General features: G+C 33.2%; 1 protein-coding gene across 2 annotated transcripts; it reads left to right on the plus strand.

Moving 5' to 3' along the window:
- The first annotated feature begins 1,579 nt into the window (after nucleotides 1–1,579).
- Nucleotides 1,580–16,074, plus strand: LOC131620916 (probable helicase MAGATAMA 3). Of its 2 annotated transcripts, none has more exons than XM_058892102.1 (5): nucleotides 1,580–1,688; nucleotides 12,513–12,657; nucleotides 12,761–14,851; nucleotides 14,922–15,246; nucleotides 15,324–16,074. In XM_058892102.1, exons 2-5 carry the CDS (start codon nucleotides 12,544–12,546, stop codon nucleotides 15,806–15,808), a joined length of 3,015 nt encoding a protein of 1,004 aa, XP_058748085.1. In that variant the 5' UTR covers nucleotides 1,580–1,688; nucleotides 12,513–12,543; the 3' UTR covers nucleotides 15,809–16,074. The 2 variants fall into 2 exon arrangements, with proteins under 2 accessions (XP_058748085.1, XP_058748086.1); XM_058892103.1 differs by having other exon boundaries at nucleotides 1,601–1,688; nucleotides 12,519–12,657.
- Nucleotides 16,075–16,857: the final 783 nt, after the last annotated feature.

The following is a 16,857-nucleotide window of genomic DNA, read 5'->3' on the forward strand; positions in this document are numbered from 1 at the left end:
AAATAAGATGAATTTCAATAAGATGTTAAAATGAACACTGAAATATTTTCTAGAAATGCACTACGTTGAAATTCATTTAGAATTCGAAAATGAATTTTCAGATGCAACATAATTTTTTCAACTCAAAAACCAGATTATTGTGAGCAATGAATAATAAATAAATAAATGATATCTACCTTATATTCCAGTTTCTTTTACTTCTTTTGATGTGATGAAACACAAGAACAAAGTTTTGGAGGGCAAATCTTGATTTAGAATAGAAGGAGTTTTTGTAAGGGTTTTGAGACAAAATGGTGTTCGATCATAAGGAAGAAGAGCATGCATGGTTCTTTTTTTTTTTTAAATTAAAAATCATGCTTGACAGTTTTAAAAAATGCATTTACGGAATTGTAACTAACATGCCAAAGAGACATGTTTTCAAATTCCCGCTTAAAAAAAGCGAAAATGCATTTCAGAATTTGTCATCTAGTTATTAAATTAGAAATAAATTGATATGGTGAGTTCAGAGATGCATCTCCACACAAAATTTTGAAGAAAAAAAATCAGTGTGGAGCTCAATTGAGGCGTGTTTGGATGAGACTTAGGGTACATCCGAAAATGGATTTCTGAAATCAGAGGGGTACAATGTTTTTCCATCACTTAGGGTGAGATAAGCAATTCCCTATTTTTTTTCTCAATTGATCTTGACTCTCAAGTTGCATCTTGAGAATAAGGTGGTTTTCTGAAAGGAAAATGCTTATTAGTAAGAAAAAGTAAAAACAAGAAAAGGAAGAATAAATCTCAACCATTCTTTATCACAACCACCCCATGATCCCTATTAAAAAGGAAATTTAATTTATAATAAATTAAAAATTATCCACTAAACTAATTACACATGTACATTCTTGTGTTTCTTGTTCAAATTTCTTGATACTAAATAGCATTACTCTTTCAGAAATTGGTGGAATGTAATTATCTATGCCCAAGTTCTATAAACATATGAAGATTAATGGTGGTGTCACTACTCTTTAAAAAAATATAAATAGTGAGTCATTAGTTTATGTCAATGTTATAAATATGTGATTAATGAATGTAATTATCATAATAAATAATATAAAAAAAGTTAATTTTAAAGTTATTAACATTTTTAAGTCTAATTTGTCTTTATATCTATATCATGGTAAAAAAAAACATGTTCATAACATAGTTCTTATATCACGAATATTGAAAAAATTAAAATAAAATACTTTACATATAAATACTAATTTTAATATAAAACAATGTTGTAATGAGTAAAATAAAAGAATATGAACCAAAATTAAAATAAAAAATATTTACAAGATCATAACTAGAAAATTATTTAAAACAATAGTCGATCACAATCAGTTTTATATGAATATATTTCGTTTTTAAAATCAAAATCTTACTACTACCCCCAAATCACTTGTATAAATTACATTATCTATCACTTTAACAATTTTAACAATTTTTCTCATTTTCTACAAGTTTTCAATAAAATATGAATTACTTTTAATAAAAGTTATTAGAATTACTTTTTAAAATAATAATTGTACTACTATATATGACTGAGTGGCTTCTCTCTCCATAGAATTTTCCTAGAGTGAAGTGGAAGCCACTTATTAAGGAGAGAGAAAGCAAACGTTTTCTTCAAGAGAAAGAAAACCCAAAGCAATTCAACATTTTCTCAGGCAAGAATTCTATCTATCTCTCTTTTCTGTTCAATTTTTATTTATTTATTTATCGTTTATTTGTGTGTTAGTTTATCGTACTAGTACTTAATTAACCAACCAGTTTATAGAAACTCTGTATTTTCCAATACTCTTAATCTTGCTTTATTTTTATTTATTCATTTCTGTGTTTGATCTTTAATTAGAAACTTGATTGTTATTCGGATGGATCAAAATATTTTGAGTATATACGATGCCGTATATAAATTTTAATGTTCAATATTCAGCCGTCTCAAACTATTTAAAGATTCTAAATAATAATAAATTGAAGTTAACTTCAACTGAATAATTAAATTTTAAAAAATTCTACTTAACCATAAATTAAACTAGAATATAGAAAATGTGTATTAAAATTAAACTATATACTTTATATTTTGATTGAATACTTTAAATACTGTTTTTTTATTGAATAATACTTTCAATACTATTTAATGATGATTTAAGGTTTAGAATCTAAGATATTTGTATATTAAATGATCTCTTATTTTCATGAATCTTATGTTTGTGTCTAGGGTGGGTTTTTATTATTTTGAATGTCTTGTACTGGTTATACTTGGTGAGTATTTTAAATAATATATTTATTTAAATAAGACATTTCAATTGATTTGGACGCACTATTTTAATTTTATGGGGCTTGCTAACCAGTGAACCTTAGGGCAATGGTTAAGCATTCTAAAAAAAGAAAATATTTTATAGAAAATTTAATATTTCAATTTTTGAGATGTTAAATAGATAAATTTACTATTTTTAAAGTATTAACCATTGTCTTTAGAACACTGGTTAGCATTTCCCTAATTTTATTAATAACAAATTTTTTAAAATGTTTGACAGAAAAAGAAATAACACTACTAATAAATTGTCGCTTTTGGCTTTAAGACCATCTCCAATGGTGCAACTCATTTTTGAGTTCTTTATGGATCCCACCAGCCATATCATCTTAAAATAATTTATTTAATATTTATTTTATTGGTGTAATTCAAATGGGTTCCACAATTTTACCTCATAAATTAATTTGATTGGGTACCACAATTTTTTACTAACTCTACTATGACATGACAAATTGATTCAATATTTAATTATTATATTGATGTCTAGTTGGAGAATTCATTGAAAAATACTACCATTGGAGAGGCTCTAAAAAAGAAAAAGATAGTGTACGGAAAAACCTTAAAAGAAGAAGCACCAGCTTTCTCTCACTGCTACTCTGTCTTTATGTTGTTGGCAATTTTTTATTATTTAAAGTTTACAATTACCCTTATACTTTACATAAAATACGAATCTGTCCTTCACTTTTACTATGACAAACAACATAAAGAGGCACGTGATTTTCCACTAATTAACCAAAAGATTGTCATTAACACGTCAAATATTAAAATAAATAAATAAATAAAAGAGAGAATAATAGCTTTATCAAATTATCATAATCAATTATTAATATATTTTAATTATTATTTATATAAATAATGATAAATTATGGTTATTGATTAAAAAATAGTAAAAAGATAAAAGTTAAAATTGAATTAAAAAAATGAAAGAAATTATTTAAAAATGACATTTATTTTGAGATTTTGAGACGGAACAAATGCTAAATTAGCTTTTCATGGAAATGGGCCCACGGGAATTAAAGTTTGATTCTAACCCCACACTTTGATACTCCACATGGAGCTGCTATTACAGTTATGTTGTTGTTACATTTTTTTGGATTTTTTCAAAGTATATGAAGTTATTGGATTATTTACAATTTTTTATATTTGGTTGGAAGAAACGTTTTTTTTTTTAAATATCGGATATTCTACAAATTTTTGATAAAATATTGGACATTTATGAAATTGTCGATAGAAAATCATAAAAATCTACAAATTGATGGATGAAATATCGGCTATTTGAAAAATTCGGTGCATATATACCTTTTTTTTTTTAGAAAAATTTGATTAACTATAATATGTAATGAATATTTTAAAAAATCTAATGCATATCAAATTTTTCGAAAACTATGAAAAATTATAAATTATTGACATTTTTAACAAACGATACCCGGTAAAATATATACATATAATGCAAAACGTGCTACAACATAAATACAAAACAAATTGTGTTGACTTCCTAACTTCTTCACTTTCACTATAGTTCTGTCTCCATCAGTGTGTGATGGGAGGCAATAGATAATTGAATTTTAACTTCATTTGAACCCAATGAATATTGTCAACTGCAATAATTGTGTATACTCGAAGTTATGCACGGAGGTATCACTAATGGGAAGAATATGATGTTAAGGTTCCTAGACGACAAGACCAATATGATATTGTATCTAAAAGCAATATGGTAACCCATATCAAGACTCATCATCCACTTCTCATGATCCTGCACACTTAAGCTAGCTACTTGCAACGCACTCCTAACTTCTGGTATTGTGTCATAGAACATATTGGGATATATTTGATGGTGTTGATAAACTTCAGTATCTAAGTGCGTCTGAACCAAAGGCCAAGACTCTTCGCCTCATCCAAGTAAAGCTGCAATAGCACGGAAACCATAATTTTCATCTTTATCCATATCAATAGTGTCATCAATGTAATGAAGTAAGAAAATAGGAAACTCAAACAAGTGGAGATCTTTTGAAGACTAACTACACGGTTCACTTTCAATTGGTTCTGTACATGATCTATTAGTAGTCTGACTTTCTTGCGAGCCCTCTGTATACTACCACTGCGAAAGATCACGACGCACATCTCTCTCAACCCTTTTTTACTCTTCTTATTTTCCCTTTATGGCTTATACTTCACTAGTGGGGGACACATGGAAGTTAGGGATGAATGTGTTAGTTCTCAAACTTTTTTTTATCACCCTCTGGCCTACGATATTCTATATACTGAAATATCTCTTCAACTCTTCACACTCTTCTTCTAAATCCAAATGCATCTCACTATCTTCTTGAATGACCTCATGCTCTTCAATGTATTTTTCTTTTAAAACACATGAATCGATTCTAACATAATATGCTCAACTTGAATTTGAAGACATGCAAGTTCACGCGCACAAGGTAATCCATGTGTTGTTCTAACGAAGCAACCACAGGCAACTTTGTCACAACCAACTAATTTTACCCTTTCTAGATCCTTCCCAGCATGGTGTATACACAGTCTTGAAATGAAGACATGCAATCTGGAGTAAAATGAAGTGTTATATCGATGCTCGATGTTTGCATTACTTTTTTGAAATGATACTTTGATTAAACCTAATTTCAACTTCAACACGGTGTTCACAACATCCTAACTTTCACATAAATCTCCCCTACTAGATGTCAACATGTTTTTTAGTCTCCAGTGAGCAGACTCAATCCTAAAAAATATAAATAGAAAAAAGATGTTATTATTTGATAATTAGTATTGTACCCATATTCAAAGTCACATCAATGTACTTGTTCGTTGTCATGTTCCCTAAATGAGCTATTCTATTAGTTCAAGCAGTAACAAATATTTCTTTATTGGATGTCAATAAGTTTCGTGCACATACTGAACAAATAAAGAAATATCAATACATACAACCTCAAAATGTTGCAGGTGTACCAAAAACCCATACTACCTATTTGAATATATGATGCTGTTTTATAGATCTATGACATGCTCATGCATATGTGATTCGACACACTCCTTACACTACATATTACATTTTTTTTTAAATATGGAACAAACACAACAAAAGAGTTGAGTGTAGGAACAAAACTTCCACAATATTCATCAATGCCTGTTCCTGACTCGTCGCCAAAACTTTTGGTAGCAGTGTATCGGAAGCAAACAACTCTTTTAGTTTCTCTAGTGACAATGTGAAGTTTTTCTCCCTTTCATGTTCCATATACGTAAATTCAATAAAAAAATGTCAACTTCGTGGATGTAACACCAATAATCTCAAGTAGTGGTATCTGGTACCTGTCTGTTTTGTATATATAATAAATAATCAACATCTTCCAACCCAAAACTAAAAACTGAAAATATAAGCAATTGGAGCACGCAATACCTGTTTGTTTTGTGTGTATAATAAAAACCAACACCAAATGAAACATATTTAACAACTTCACTGAATTAAGATGTGTCCAAAAGATATCAATAATAATATTTGAATCGTCCATGTTTCTAGTCCAGTACATGTATATCTCATCATGAATTAGTTTCAGCAGATGTTGCATTTATGTTAATGGACCTATCCTGCTCGTATTGTATGTGGATCTTGCCTTATACACCTGGGTAACATTCGTCAGGTTTTCAGGATCTCTATCTTTCAAAGAAGCAATTATGTATATGGGAGTTATATTGTATTTCATCACGTCATTCAAAAACTTTTAAGGGGCCCACATTGGAAAATAAATGGCCTGAACATGTGCTTATAAGTGGGGGTAATCCTCACCTTACAAGCTGATTTGTTGGGGTGAGTTAGGATGAACCCACATATTCTAAGATGGTATCATAAGCTAAGGGTTTTTGTGATTCCTTCTTTTATTCCCTAACAACCTTGTCGTACCTCCAACTACTGTCGATGTCACTAATTTCAATGATTTTTCAACACACAACCCACACAGATAGAAGTGCCTGCTCTAATCCGGCCCAACCCCAAAAAAATCACCCCAAACCGCCTCTACACGAGCTCCGACGCGTCGTTGCAACATCCGCATGTGACTCTCATACACCACCTCATAACTAGTGCGTGACAGCACATCATGCGACCGATTCTGACGAGTTTTTCGTTCCCCCACTCATTTACTTGTCTCAGTTCTAGATTCGACCTCAGATTTTATTTTCGACTCACGAAAAGTCGAGCTCTAGTTCAAACAACCTATATTTCACCTTGTTTGTATGCTTTTTCAGCCACCAACTCTCATGGGAGATCACTCTGCCACCAATTTTGCAAATTTCACCAAAGTTGTTACTATTTTGGCCAATGATTACAATTAGTTCCTTCAATTTAAACCAATCTATCAACCATCATCTTCTACAACTGTTGCTCAATTTGGTAATCATGTAGCCTTTGTCTCTACATCCTCCATTGGTCCTTGGTACTTGGGTCATTAACTCTAGTGCCCCTGATCATATGATTGGTAATAAATATCTTTTATCTCACTTGTCTTACTCTGATTCTTTGCCTTTTGTCATTCTGGTGAATAAATCTAAAATCAAAGATCAAGGGCTTGGTCAGGCACACCAACTTTCAAACTTGTCTTTAGATTTGATGCTCTATATTCCTAGTAGTCCTTTTAATCTAATATTTGTTAACAAACTTACTCATACCATTTATTGTTCAGTCCTCATTATTGATAATTTTGTTTATGTCCGGGATCGACGTATAGGACATGCGATTGGAACATGGAGTGAGTCTGGAGAATTATATCATCTATCTCCACCTTTGGTATATGCTTCTATTGCTTCTCAAAGTCTTACCCATCAATATTCGGGTCAACCTTTCCTTAATAAAATGCATCTCTTAGTTTCTAGTTTTTCGATGCTTTCTTCATTTGAGTGTCAGTCGTGTTAATTAGGAAAACATACTTATCATAGTTATAGTCAATGAGAAACTAAAAGTGTTGCATCACCTTTTACTTTAGTTTATTATGATATTTTGGGTCCTTGCCGTGTCAAGTCAACTTTAGGTTATTATTACTTTGTAACTTTCGTTAATGTTTTTTCACAATGTACTTGGATATTTTTAGTGAAAAATTGTTCAGATGTTTTCCATATATTCCAAGAATCTTATGCCGAAATTAAAAACCAGTTTGATTCTTCCATTAAAAGTTTACCCACTAATAATGCTCGTGAATATATGTCATCCTAGTTTCAATCCTTTTCAACATATCATAAGGGATTATTCATCAATCATCATGTGCTTATACACCACAACAAAACAGTTTTGCTGAATGAAAGAATCATCATTTGGTTGAAACTACACAGACTCTTTTAATTCACCATAACATCCCTTCTGGTTTTTGGGGTAATGCTTTTCTCACAGCTTGTCACCTTATCAACTAAATGCCTCCATTGGTCCTTCAAGATCAGATTCGATACTCTATGTTAAACCTGCAACATGATCTCTATCCCCTTCCTCTATGCGTTTTTGGTTTCACATGCTTTGTTCATGACCTCAGTCAAAGTAAAGACAAACTTTCTGCCAAATCTCTCAAATGTATTTTTCTAGGCTACTCACGTATACAAAAAGGATATCATTGTTTTTATCCCCAACTTTAATGATACATTTTTCGTCCGATGTCACATTCTTTGAAATTGCCTATGTGTCACCTGACGAGAATTGTTCTTTAGATGTTCGAGATATCCCTTTCATCATTCCCACACCCATTGCAACCCCTACACCTCAATTACATGTCTATCATCGAAGGACACCCCGTCCATAAGAGGTAAGAGATGATATTGATCCACCAATATCATCTCCTGCTCCAATAGCTCCTCCAGTTACATCACCTAAGCTTGACCTTCCAATAGCATTACAAAAATGTATTTGGTCTCACCACCATAATCCTAAATATGCTTATGTTTTAAATTATGATCATATCTCTAATTTTGATGTCTCTTTTGTTTCTGCTTTGGATTATGTGTTTATTCCTAAGTCTACATGCGAAGCTATGACAGATCCCAAGTGGCGTCAGGTGATGGTGGAAGAAATGGATGCATTGCATTCAAATAACACTTATGACATTGTTACTTTACCTCCATACAAAACTACAGTGGGATATCAATGGGTTTATACAAGGAAATTTGGACAAGATGGTTAGATAGATAATTTCAAAGCCCATTTGGTAGCCAAAAGGATACACACTGATATTTGGTATTGATTATGGTGACATTTTTTCTCTGGTGGCCAAGATCAGTCCAATCCGCTTATTTCTTGCAATGGCTTCCATTATCATTGGTTGCTTCATCAGTTGGTTATTAAAAATGAGTTTTTACACGAATAATTAGAGGAGAAAGTTTATATAGATTAACCTCCAAGTTTTACTATTCTTGGAAATTCTAGACTTGTTTGTCATCTTCGTCGTTCACTTTATGGTTTAAAACAATCCCCACGTGCTTCGTTTCATCACTTCAGCTCTGCCTTGATACAATTAGGTATGACTATATGTGAAGCAAATCACTATGTTTTCTTTTTTCACTCCTCTATAGGTCGGTGTATCTTTCTCGTTGTCTATGTTGATGACATTGTTATCAACGGAGATGACTCATATGGTATCCAACAACTCAAAAGTCATATTTTCAAAAACTTTCAGACAAAATATTTAGGTTCACTTAGATACTTCTTAGGCATTAAAGCTGACCAATCCTCATCAGTCATTGCAATTAACTGACATGTTTATGCATCCAGATGCAGACTAGGCCAGATCACCATCAGATAGGAGATCCACTTCTAGATATTGTGTCTTTATTAGAGGTAATATGATCTCATGGAGAAGCAAGAAACAAAATAAAATAGCAATGTCTAGTTCTGAAGCTAAATGTAATGATACGGAAACATTCTTAAAGGAGCTTAAATGACTTAAAATTTACTCTCCGAGCTTAGGTTGGGAGATCTTCAGGCCACAAAAATCATAAGCGACAATTAAGCAGAACTCCGCATTGAATCTAATCCAGTTTTCCATAAACAGACCAAGCACATAGAAATACATTGTCATTATTAAAGGGACAAGAAACATTCATGAGAATTCACCACAGAGTTTGTCAAGTCTAAATGATAATTAAGGGTCTGTGTAACTGTTCTCTCACTAATACTAGTATCCATAGTAGGGAACTCCACCTTAAACTAATTTTTCTCCGTCATAGTTTCTAAAACCTTCATCCCTTGATTTTTATTCTTCTTTAACTGAAAAAACTCTCTACCAACCAAATAAGATGCTTTGACACCAGCCTTACCCCAGAAACTCAATGACAACCTTGTAGTCTCATGCATCTTTGTCCCTTGTCTTCTGCAAAATTCATTAAAGGAAAAATATCATTTTTGGTCCCTTATGTTAACCTCGGGGTTTATTTTGGTCACTTAACTTCAAAAAGTGTCATATTGGTCCCTTAACTCTTCAAAAGGTGTCATTTTAGTCCTTTTTATCATATTAGCGACTGATTTAGCGACCGATTTTTGAGTTTTTCCGTCGCTAATGTGATAAAAAGGACTAAAATGACACCTTTTGAAGAGTTAAGAGACCAATATGACACTTTTTGAAGTTAAGGGACCAAAATGAACCTCGAGGTTAACATAAGGGACCAAAAAGGGTGTTTTGCCTTCATTAAACTATTCTGAAACAACTTTCAGAAAATCATCATGCCTTGGCCTCAAATTCCATAGCTTATACTTGTTATGAAAGTCTTCACAAGTTAATGATGAATGAACAATAACATTTGAACCTTCTAAAATATATAGACCACATATTTTAGACCCTTTAACAATGATCACCTCATCATGGGAAATCTTAAATATTTTACGTTCAACTTTAGTGCAATAACCTAGATCATCAAACATGCTTTTAGAAAAAATTCACTTGAGTTCTTAAACATACCTTACATTATGAATAAGAAACTCACGATCATCGAACATTTTAAGTCTGACTGTACCAGTACCATGAATCTTCCAAGGTTTATTATCACCAAGGCGAACTATTCCACCTTGCTCAAGCTTCAAAGTCTTAAAGTATTTTATTCTTCGACACATGTGATACGAGCAACCTGAGTCTATGAATCAACTATCTTCAATCTACGAACTCGATACCACTAGTGCATCAACATTTTCATAGCCATCCTCGTCTAAAGCAACTGCAACTTGAACATAATCATCATTGACCTTTATTTTAGGACAATACTTTTTGAAAGTGAACGATTTTATGACAATTACAATATTTTACATATGACTTGTCAAACCTCTTTGATTTGGACGTTCCTCTATGCTCAGTTCCTCCTTTTGAGACACTCAAGTCTTCACCACTATCATCAATCTTCAAATATTCCGCCTTTGAAAATTCTTTGGATTGTTTGAAATTCATCCAAAGTAATAGTTCCTTTCTTACCACAAAGGAGGGAATCCTTAAAGTTTTCTTAGGATCTGGGTAATGAGCTCAACAAAATTATAGTCTTGTCCTCATCATCAATCTTCACCTTAATATTCTCAAGATCATCAATAATCTTGTGGAAATTTGTTTAACTACTCCACTATGGATTTATTCTCCGTCATTCGGAATGAATAGAGTTGTTGTTTCAAACACAACCTACAAGGAAAAGACTTAATCATATACAATGATTCAAGTTTTTCCCTTAAAAATTTATTCCCGAGGCACAAGATTATTGGCACTCCTGGCCTTATCTACCATCTCGGTCTTCTCTGCTGGTGTAAGCCTCGTAGACATCAATGTCTCTCCTTTCAAAACTGCAATACATTTTTCTTGAGTTAAAATTGTCTGCATCTTCACTTTCCACGATCCAAAATCGCTGTCTTTGAAATTTTTTGCGATCCCCCATTTAACCATGATGCTAACTTGTAAACACCTACAAATCGGTTTATAATGTGAGGATTGCCCCACTTATAAGAACATATTCATGTCATATATTGTCCAAATGAACTTCATCCCATGCAACTTTATTCTCTCTTATTAGGACGTTTATATTGGGAAAATAACAAACATAGAGAAAAATAGGAACACAATCACAACAGAAGAACATAACATGGAAACTCTAAAACTGGAGAAAAAATCACGTCCGTTGTCAATAGACAACTAGAGAATAACATTGTGAAAATTGTTACACATAATATACTCTCAACTAACCCAGGCCCCCAGTATACTCACACCCTCTAAAACAAATATTTAACCACATCTCACAACACTCTATTATAAGAGCATAAGAGAACAAAGAAAGTCAAATACAAGTTTAAAGTGTTTTTGACTGGTGCATCTTGTAACGAAGAACTTGAATCTTATATATAGTCTTGAATTCTCTCTTCCATTACTAAACTAAGCGAAATAAAACTTAGAAAAACTTTAATCCAATACATATCCTTGGACTCCCTATTCATTCACAAAATTAAGCGATGTGAGACTTCTTCAACATGCATATTTTCAGTCAACCCCAACAATCTCCACCTTAATTAAAAATAATACATTATTGGCTTAAATGCACTTTTGGTCCATGTAAGTTAGCGTGTTTTTAATTTTCGTCCCAGTAAGTTTTTTTTTGTTTGAGTCCCTATATCTTACTTTTTGCTTGAGGTTTAGTCTTTAAAGCCAAAATCCGCAGGAAAATCGACAGATTTTCTGCGGATTTCCTGTGAAATTTCCTGCGAATTTTGATTTTAGGGACTAAAACGAACGCGAAAGTGAAATATAGGGACTCAAACAAACAAAAATAACTTACAGGGACAAAAATAAAAAACTCGCTAACTTACAGAGACCAAAAAATGCATTTAAGCCTACATTATTTTTTATGTCTTCACCGATAATCATATTTCACCATAAAAAGTATCAACATGTATATTTCAACCGATCTCAATATTTTTTACTTCTCTTCATTGGTGGTCCCTTTTAATTATGCATTGAAAGAAGGAAATGAATATGCTGTTTGGATAAAGATGGTGTGTCAACTCCTTAACACTATGAAACTACCCTCTCTGTAGTTAATAACAAATACTGGTTTTCCCATAATTAAACATAACTTTCACTTTGACTGCTTAGTTCCTTAGGTGTTTCAATTCTCTAGATCATATGGTGTATTTTCATCTAGGTGCTTTGATACTATTTTTTTTTCTGAATGTTAGCTTTAGAGTTGAGATTGAGAAAGATCAAAGGATGGAGATGACTACTAATGCAAGAGAAGAGGACCTTAAACTTGGCAGGCTTTTAGATGTTGTATTCTCATGGACCCTTCAGGATGTTCTCAATGAAAATCTTTACAAAGACAAGGTTTCTTTTTACACCCTTTTCAACACTTGCAAAAGTGAACTTGTTTCTTGAAAATTGCCCAGGTCTAACATTTTCTTGTCTTCTGTGAATTGTTCTCTTTCAGGTTCATAAGATTCCACAAACGTTTAACTCAGCAACCGATTACAAGAACTCTTTCATTCCTCTATTGTTTGAGGAAACACGTGCCGATTTATCTTCAAGCTTGTCTGGTGTGTCTCGAGCTCCGTTTTGTGAAATCAAGAACGTTCAAGAAAGCAAACAATTGGAACTTCCCAAAGCTCAAAAGCAATTAATCCAGTTCCGTCATATCTTGATGTTGAACATGACAACTGAGTTTAATAGAGTTGAAAATGGTGGAAAATATGAACCTGGATCAGGAGATCTTATTGCTATCACACACATTAGGCCTAAGAGCTTAAATGACTTGAACATACCCAAAAGTCCCTACCATATTGCCTATGTTAGTGGAGGTAAATTTCAATCTTCTGATAAAATCTCAGTCATGTCATCCAAACACATGACTGTATCTGTCTTCAGGAAAAACAACAAACAGAAAATGTATGCAGTTTTCCTTATGAACATGACAACAAATGTTCGTATTTGGAGAGCCTTGAACTCACAGTCAAGAGGTGATCACCTCAACATTATTGAAAAAGTATTGCAACCTGGTCTCAATAGCGGAGAGAGTTGCAAAATTTGCATGTCGGGATCAAACAACCAAGCTTCTTTCATTACAAAAGAAATAATTAATTCTCAGAATCTGAATGCATCACAAGAAGAAGCTGTTTCAAGCTGTGTTAGTATGATAAATTGTTCACATGCAAATACAAAGCTTATTTGGGGACCTCCAGGGACTGGAAAAACAAAAACTGTTGCTTGCTTGTTATTTTCTCTACTCAAGTTAAAAACCAGAACATTGACTTGTGCACCAACTAATACTGCAGTGTTGCAAGTTGCAATTCGTTTGCATGGGTTAGTTGTGGATTCACTTGAGCAAGATACATATGGTTTGGGTGACATTGTGCTGTTTGGAAATAGTAAGAGAATGAAATTAGATTGTTTTCCGAGTCTTGAAGATATCTTTCTGGATTATCGCGTAAAACATCTTATGCAGTGCTATGCTGAATGGAAGCCTAACTTTGAATCATTGATCAAGTTGCTTAGGGACCCTAAAGAACAGTATTTTTTGGAGATGTCCCAAAAGAATTTTGTTATGAAAGAAGACAGTGTTATAGCATATGCATATCATGCATACAGGAAAGCATACCAGAGGCAAGGTCTTGTTTTGAAGTTTGAGGTATTTGTTCAACAGGTATGGGGAAACATCACAAAGCTATACCAATTAAACGAGGATGATAAACAGGAATGTATGTTGATAACTGAGCAATTCGTGAAAGAGAGGATTGGGAAGTTGAGAATGAACGGCCTCCAATTTATCTTGCATACCTTATACACAAGCATAATGCAGCTGTTTGAGGGCCCTAGAGGTCAAATTTTCTCAAAAATGGGTTATAAGTCCTTTGATGATTTTTGTATGTATAATATCTTAGCATCTACATATAGTGCATACAAGCAAAATAAATATGATGATACTGTGACGTTTGAGGATTATGTGAAGAGGGCAAGGAAAGACATTTTAGAGCTATACCAAAGGGTCATGACTATGGAGCGATTTGTAAAGCGCAGATTCAGAGAATTAAGAGAGAAGCTCAAGTTCCTGATACATACCTTATGCACTCACATGCCAAAATCTTTCATTTCAGTGAACAAAATGCTCAAAGCTCTTGACTTGTTACAATCACTAGAAATTTCCTTGAGTCAAGCAAAGTTTAAGCAAACTGTTGATGATTATGAAGAAGAAAGCATCCCTGCTTGCTTTGGACCATCAAGCTTGGAGAGAAATGAGTGCATTCGCATACTAAGTTTACTTTCTAACTCAATTTCACGTCTTGAATTTAAAGTGAAAGATCGAGTAGAACAATTTTGTTTGTCGAATGCTACTCTAATTTTGTGTACTGCATCAAGTTCTATTAAATTTTACTCACAAGAGATGAGACCAGTGAAGTTCTTAGTTATTGATGAAGCAGCTATGCTAAAAGAATGTGAATCAACAATTCCTTTGCAGCTGCCAGGTCTTACCCGTTGCATCCTGATAGGCGACGAGAGACAGCTTCCTGCGCTGGTTAAAAGCAAGGTAATTAATAAATGCCCTATTATTGTTGTTTGAAACTTGTTGGATGATATTTTTGAAATCATGTTTGTAGATTGCTGACAAGTGTGAGTTTGGACGAAGTATGTTCGAGAGGCTGGTAATATTGGGATACAAGAGGCATATGCTTAATGTTCAGTATAGAATGCATCCATCAATTAGCTTATTTCCATGCAAAAAGTTTTATGAAGGAAAACTTTCTGATGCCCTTGTTGTCAGGGAAAAAAGCTACCATAAGAGTTTCCTTAAAGGAGAAATGTATGGTCCTTATTCTTTTATTAACATAGCTAAGGGTAAAGAGCAATTTGGTCGTGGACACAGTTCGAAGAACATGGTTGAGGTTGCTGTTATTTCAAAGATACTTGAAAGTCTTAAACAAGGTTAGTTTTTCTATCTTGTTCTATGTGTTATAATATGAAATATGCTTTCATAATTGTAACCAATTCTTTTCTTGTAGAGTTCATGAGGACAAAGAAGAAAGTTAGCATAGGAATAATATCTCCATATAGTGCTCAAGTTTATGAAATCCAGGAAAAAATTAAGCAGTGCCTAGCGGTTTCTGATACCGACTTCTCCGTTAATGTTGGTTCTGTTGATGGTTTTCAAGGTGGTGAGGAAGATATTATAATATTATCAACAGTGAGATCAAATGAGAGTAGAAAAGTTGGGTTTCTTTCCAATGAACAAAGAGTTAATGTCGCAATCACTAGGGCTAGGTATTGTCTTTGGATATTAGGGAATGCAAATACTTTAATTGACAGTTATTCTGTTTGGAGAAATGTAGTTCTTGATGCTAAAAGAAGACATTGTTTCCATAATGCGAATAAGGACAAGAAACTGGCTGGGGCTATTGAGGATGCCTTGATTGAGGTTGAACTACTTGAAGAATCTGAGTTGCCATTTCAGAATCTAAGTTTAGGTGGAAATCATAAAAAGCAGTAAATCCATTTAGCTCCAGATGAGTGGTGCTGAATTATTGGTTCTTGTTGTGATCATATTTGTTGTTTATTATACTTACTAATTTGGTGAAAAACATAAACTTCTTAATTTATGTACTTCCAATTTCAAACATAAGTTTTATAATAATCTCCAGTCCACACATATTTCTAATGTAGGTAATAGTTTTATACCAATCAAGAACACCATTGCATGTATATTTGTGTTCATAAAAAAGGCAAAATCAAATCTTAGCACAATTTAAAACCAAACCTGTCAATTGGTTCTCAAGATAAATATAATGAGCGTTGAGGGAGGTATTAAATTAGAGTGATTCTAACTGAAATATGAGAAGGGGGAAGCTAGTTATTTTTATCTATATGAATTACAAGCCAACTTAACTAACTAATTTATATTTCAGGGGGAAGCTAGTTATTTTTTATCTATATGAATTACAAGCCAACTTAACTAACTAAGTTTTAAAACCGGTCATTTCTAACCATTAGCTTGTGTTGCAAGTCACTCTCTTGCAACATAAATAAAATGCCTCTAAGACTGAATTACATTCTCTGCTCCTCTTATTTCAAATAAGCTATCTTTTTCATTCCCATTTGTTGGTGATTTTAGTATCACCAATGTATTTTAGTAGTAATGTGATTTACTATAGGCCGATGCAATTATGCGTTAAGTTTGGAAACGAGTTAGGAGAGTGCGGAGTGCACGCTCGTCGAGTCAACGTATAATTGAATACGAATAATTGAAACGGGGTTCCAAGGGGCGAAGCCCCTGACGGGGTGCGGGGAAGCGCCCCGTCGGGGTCCAAGGGGCAGAGCCCCTGGCGGGGTGCGGGGCAGCGCCCCGTTTGAATTTTTTTTGAATAGTTGTACCCTTACCCAACCGACATAACCGTTTTTCCCGAACAGGTGTGTCATTTCGGTTTCTGTTGTTGATCTCCTATATAAGGAGTCATTTGGCCTCGGTTTCAGACACGAAAAATAATACTTCCTCTCTACATTCCTGATCTGTTCTCTATTGTCAGAAACAGATTGCTCTTC

The sequence above is a fragment of the Vicia villosa genome, linkage group LG7 (genome assembly GCF_029867415.1).
Source record: "Vicia villosa cultivar HV-30 ecotype Madison, WI linkage group LG7, Vvil1.0, whole genome shotgun sequence".
NCBI lineage: Eukaryota > Viridiplantae > Streptophyta > Magnoliopsida > Fabales > Fabaceae > Vicia > Vicia villosa.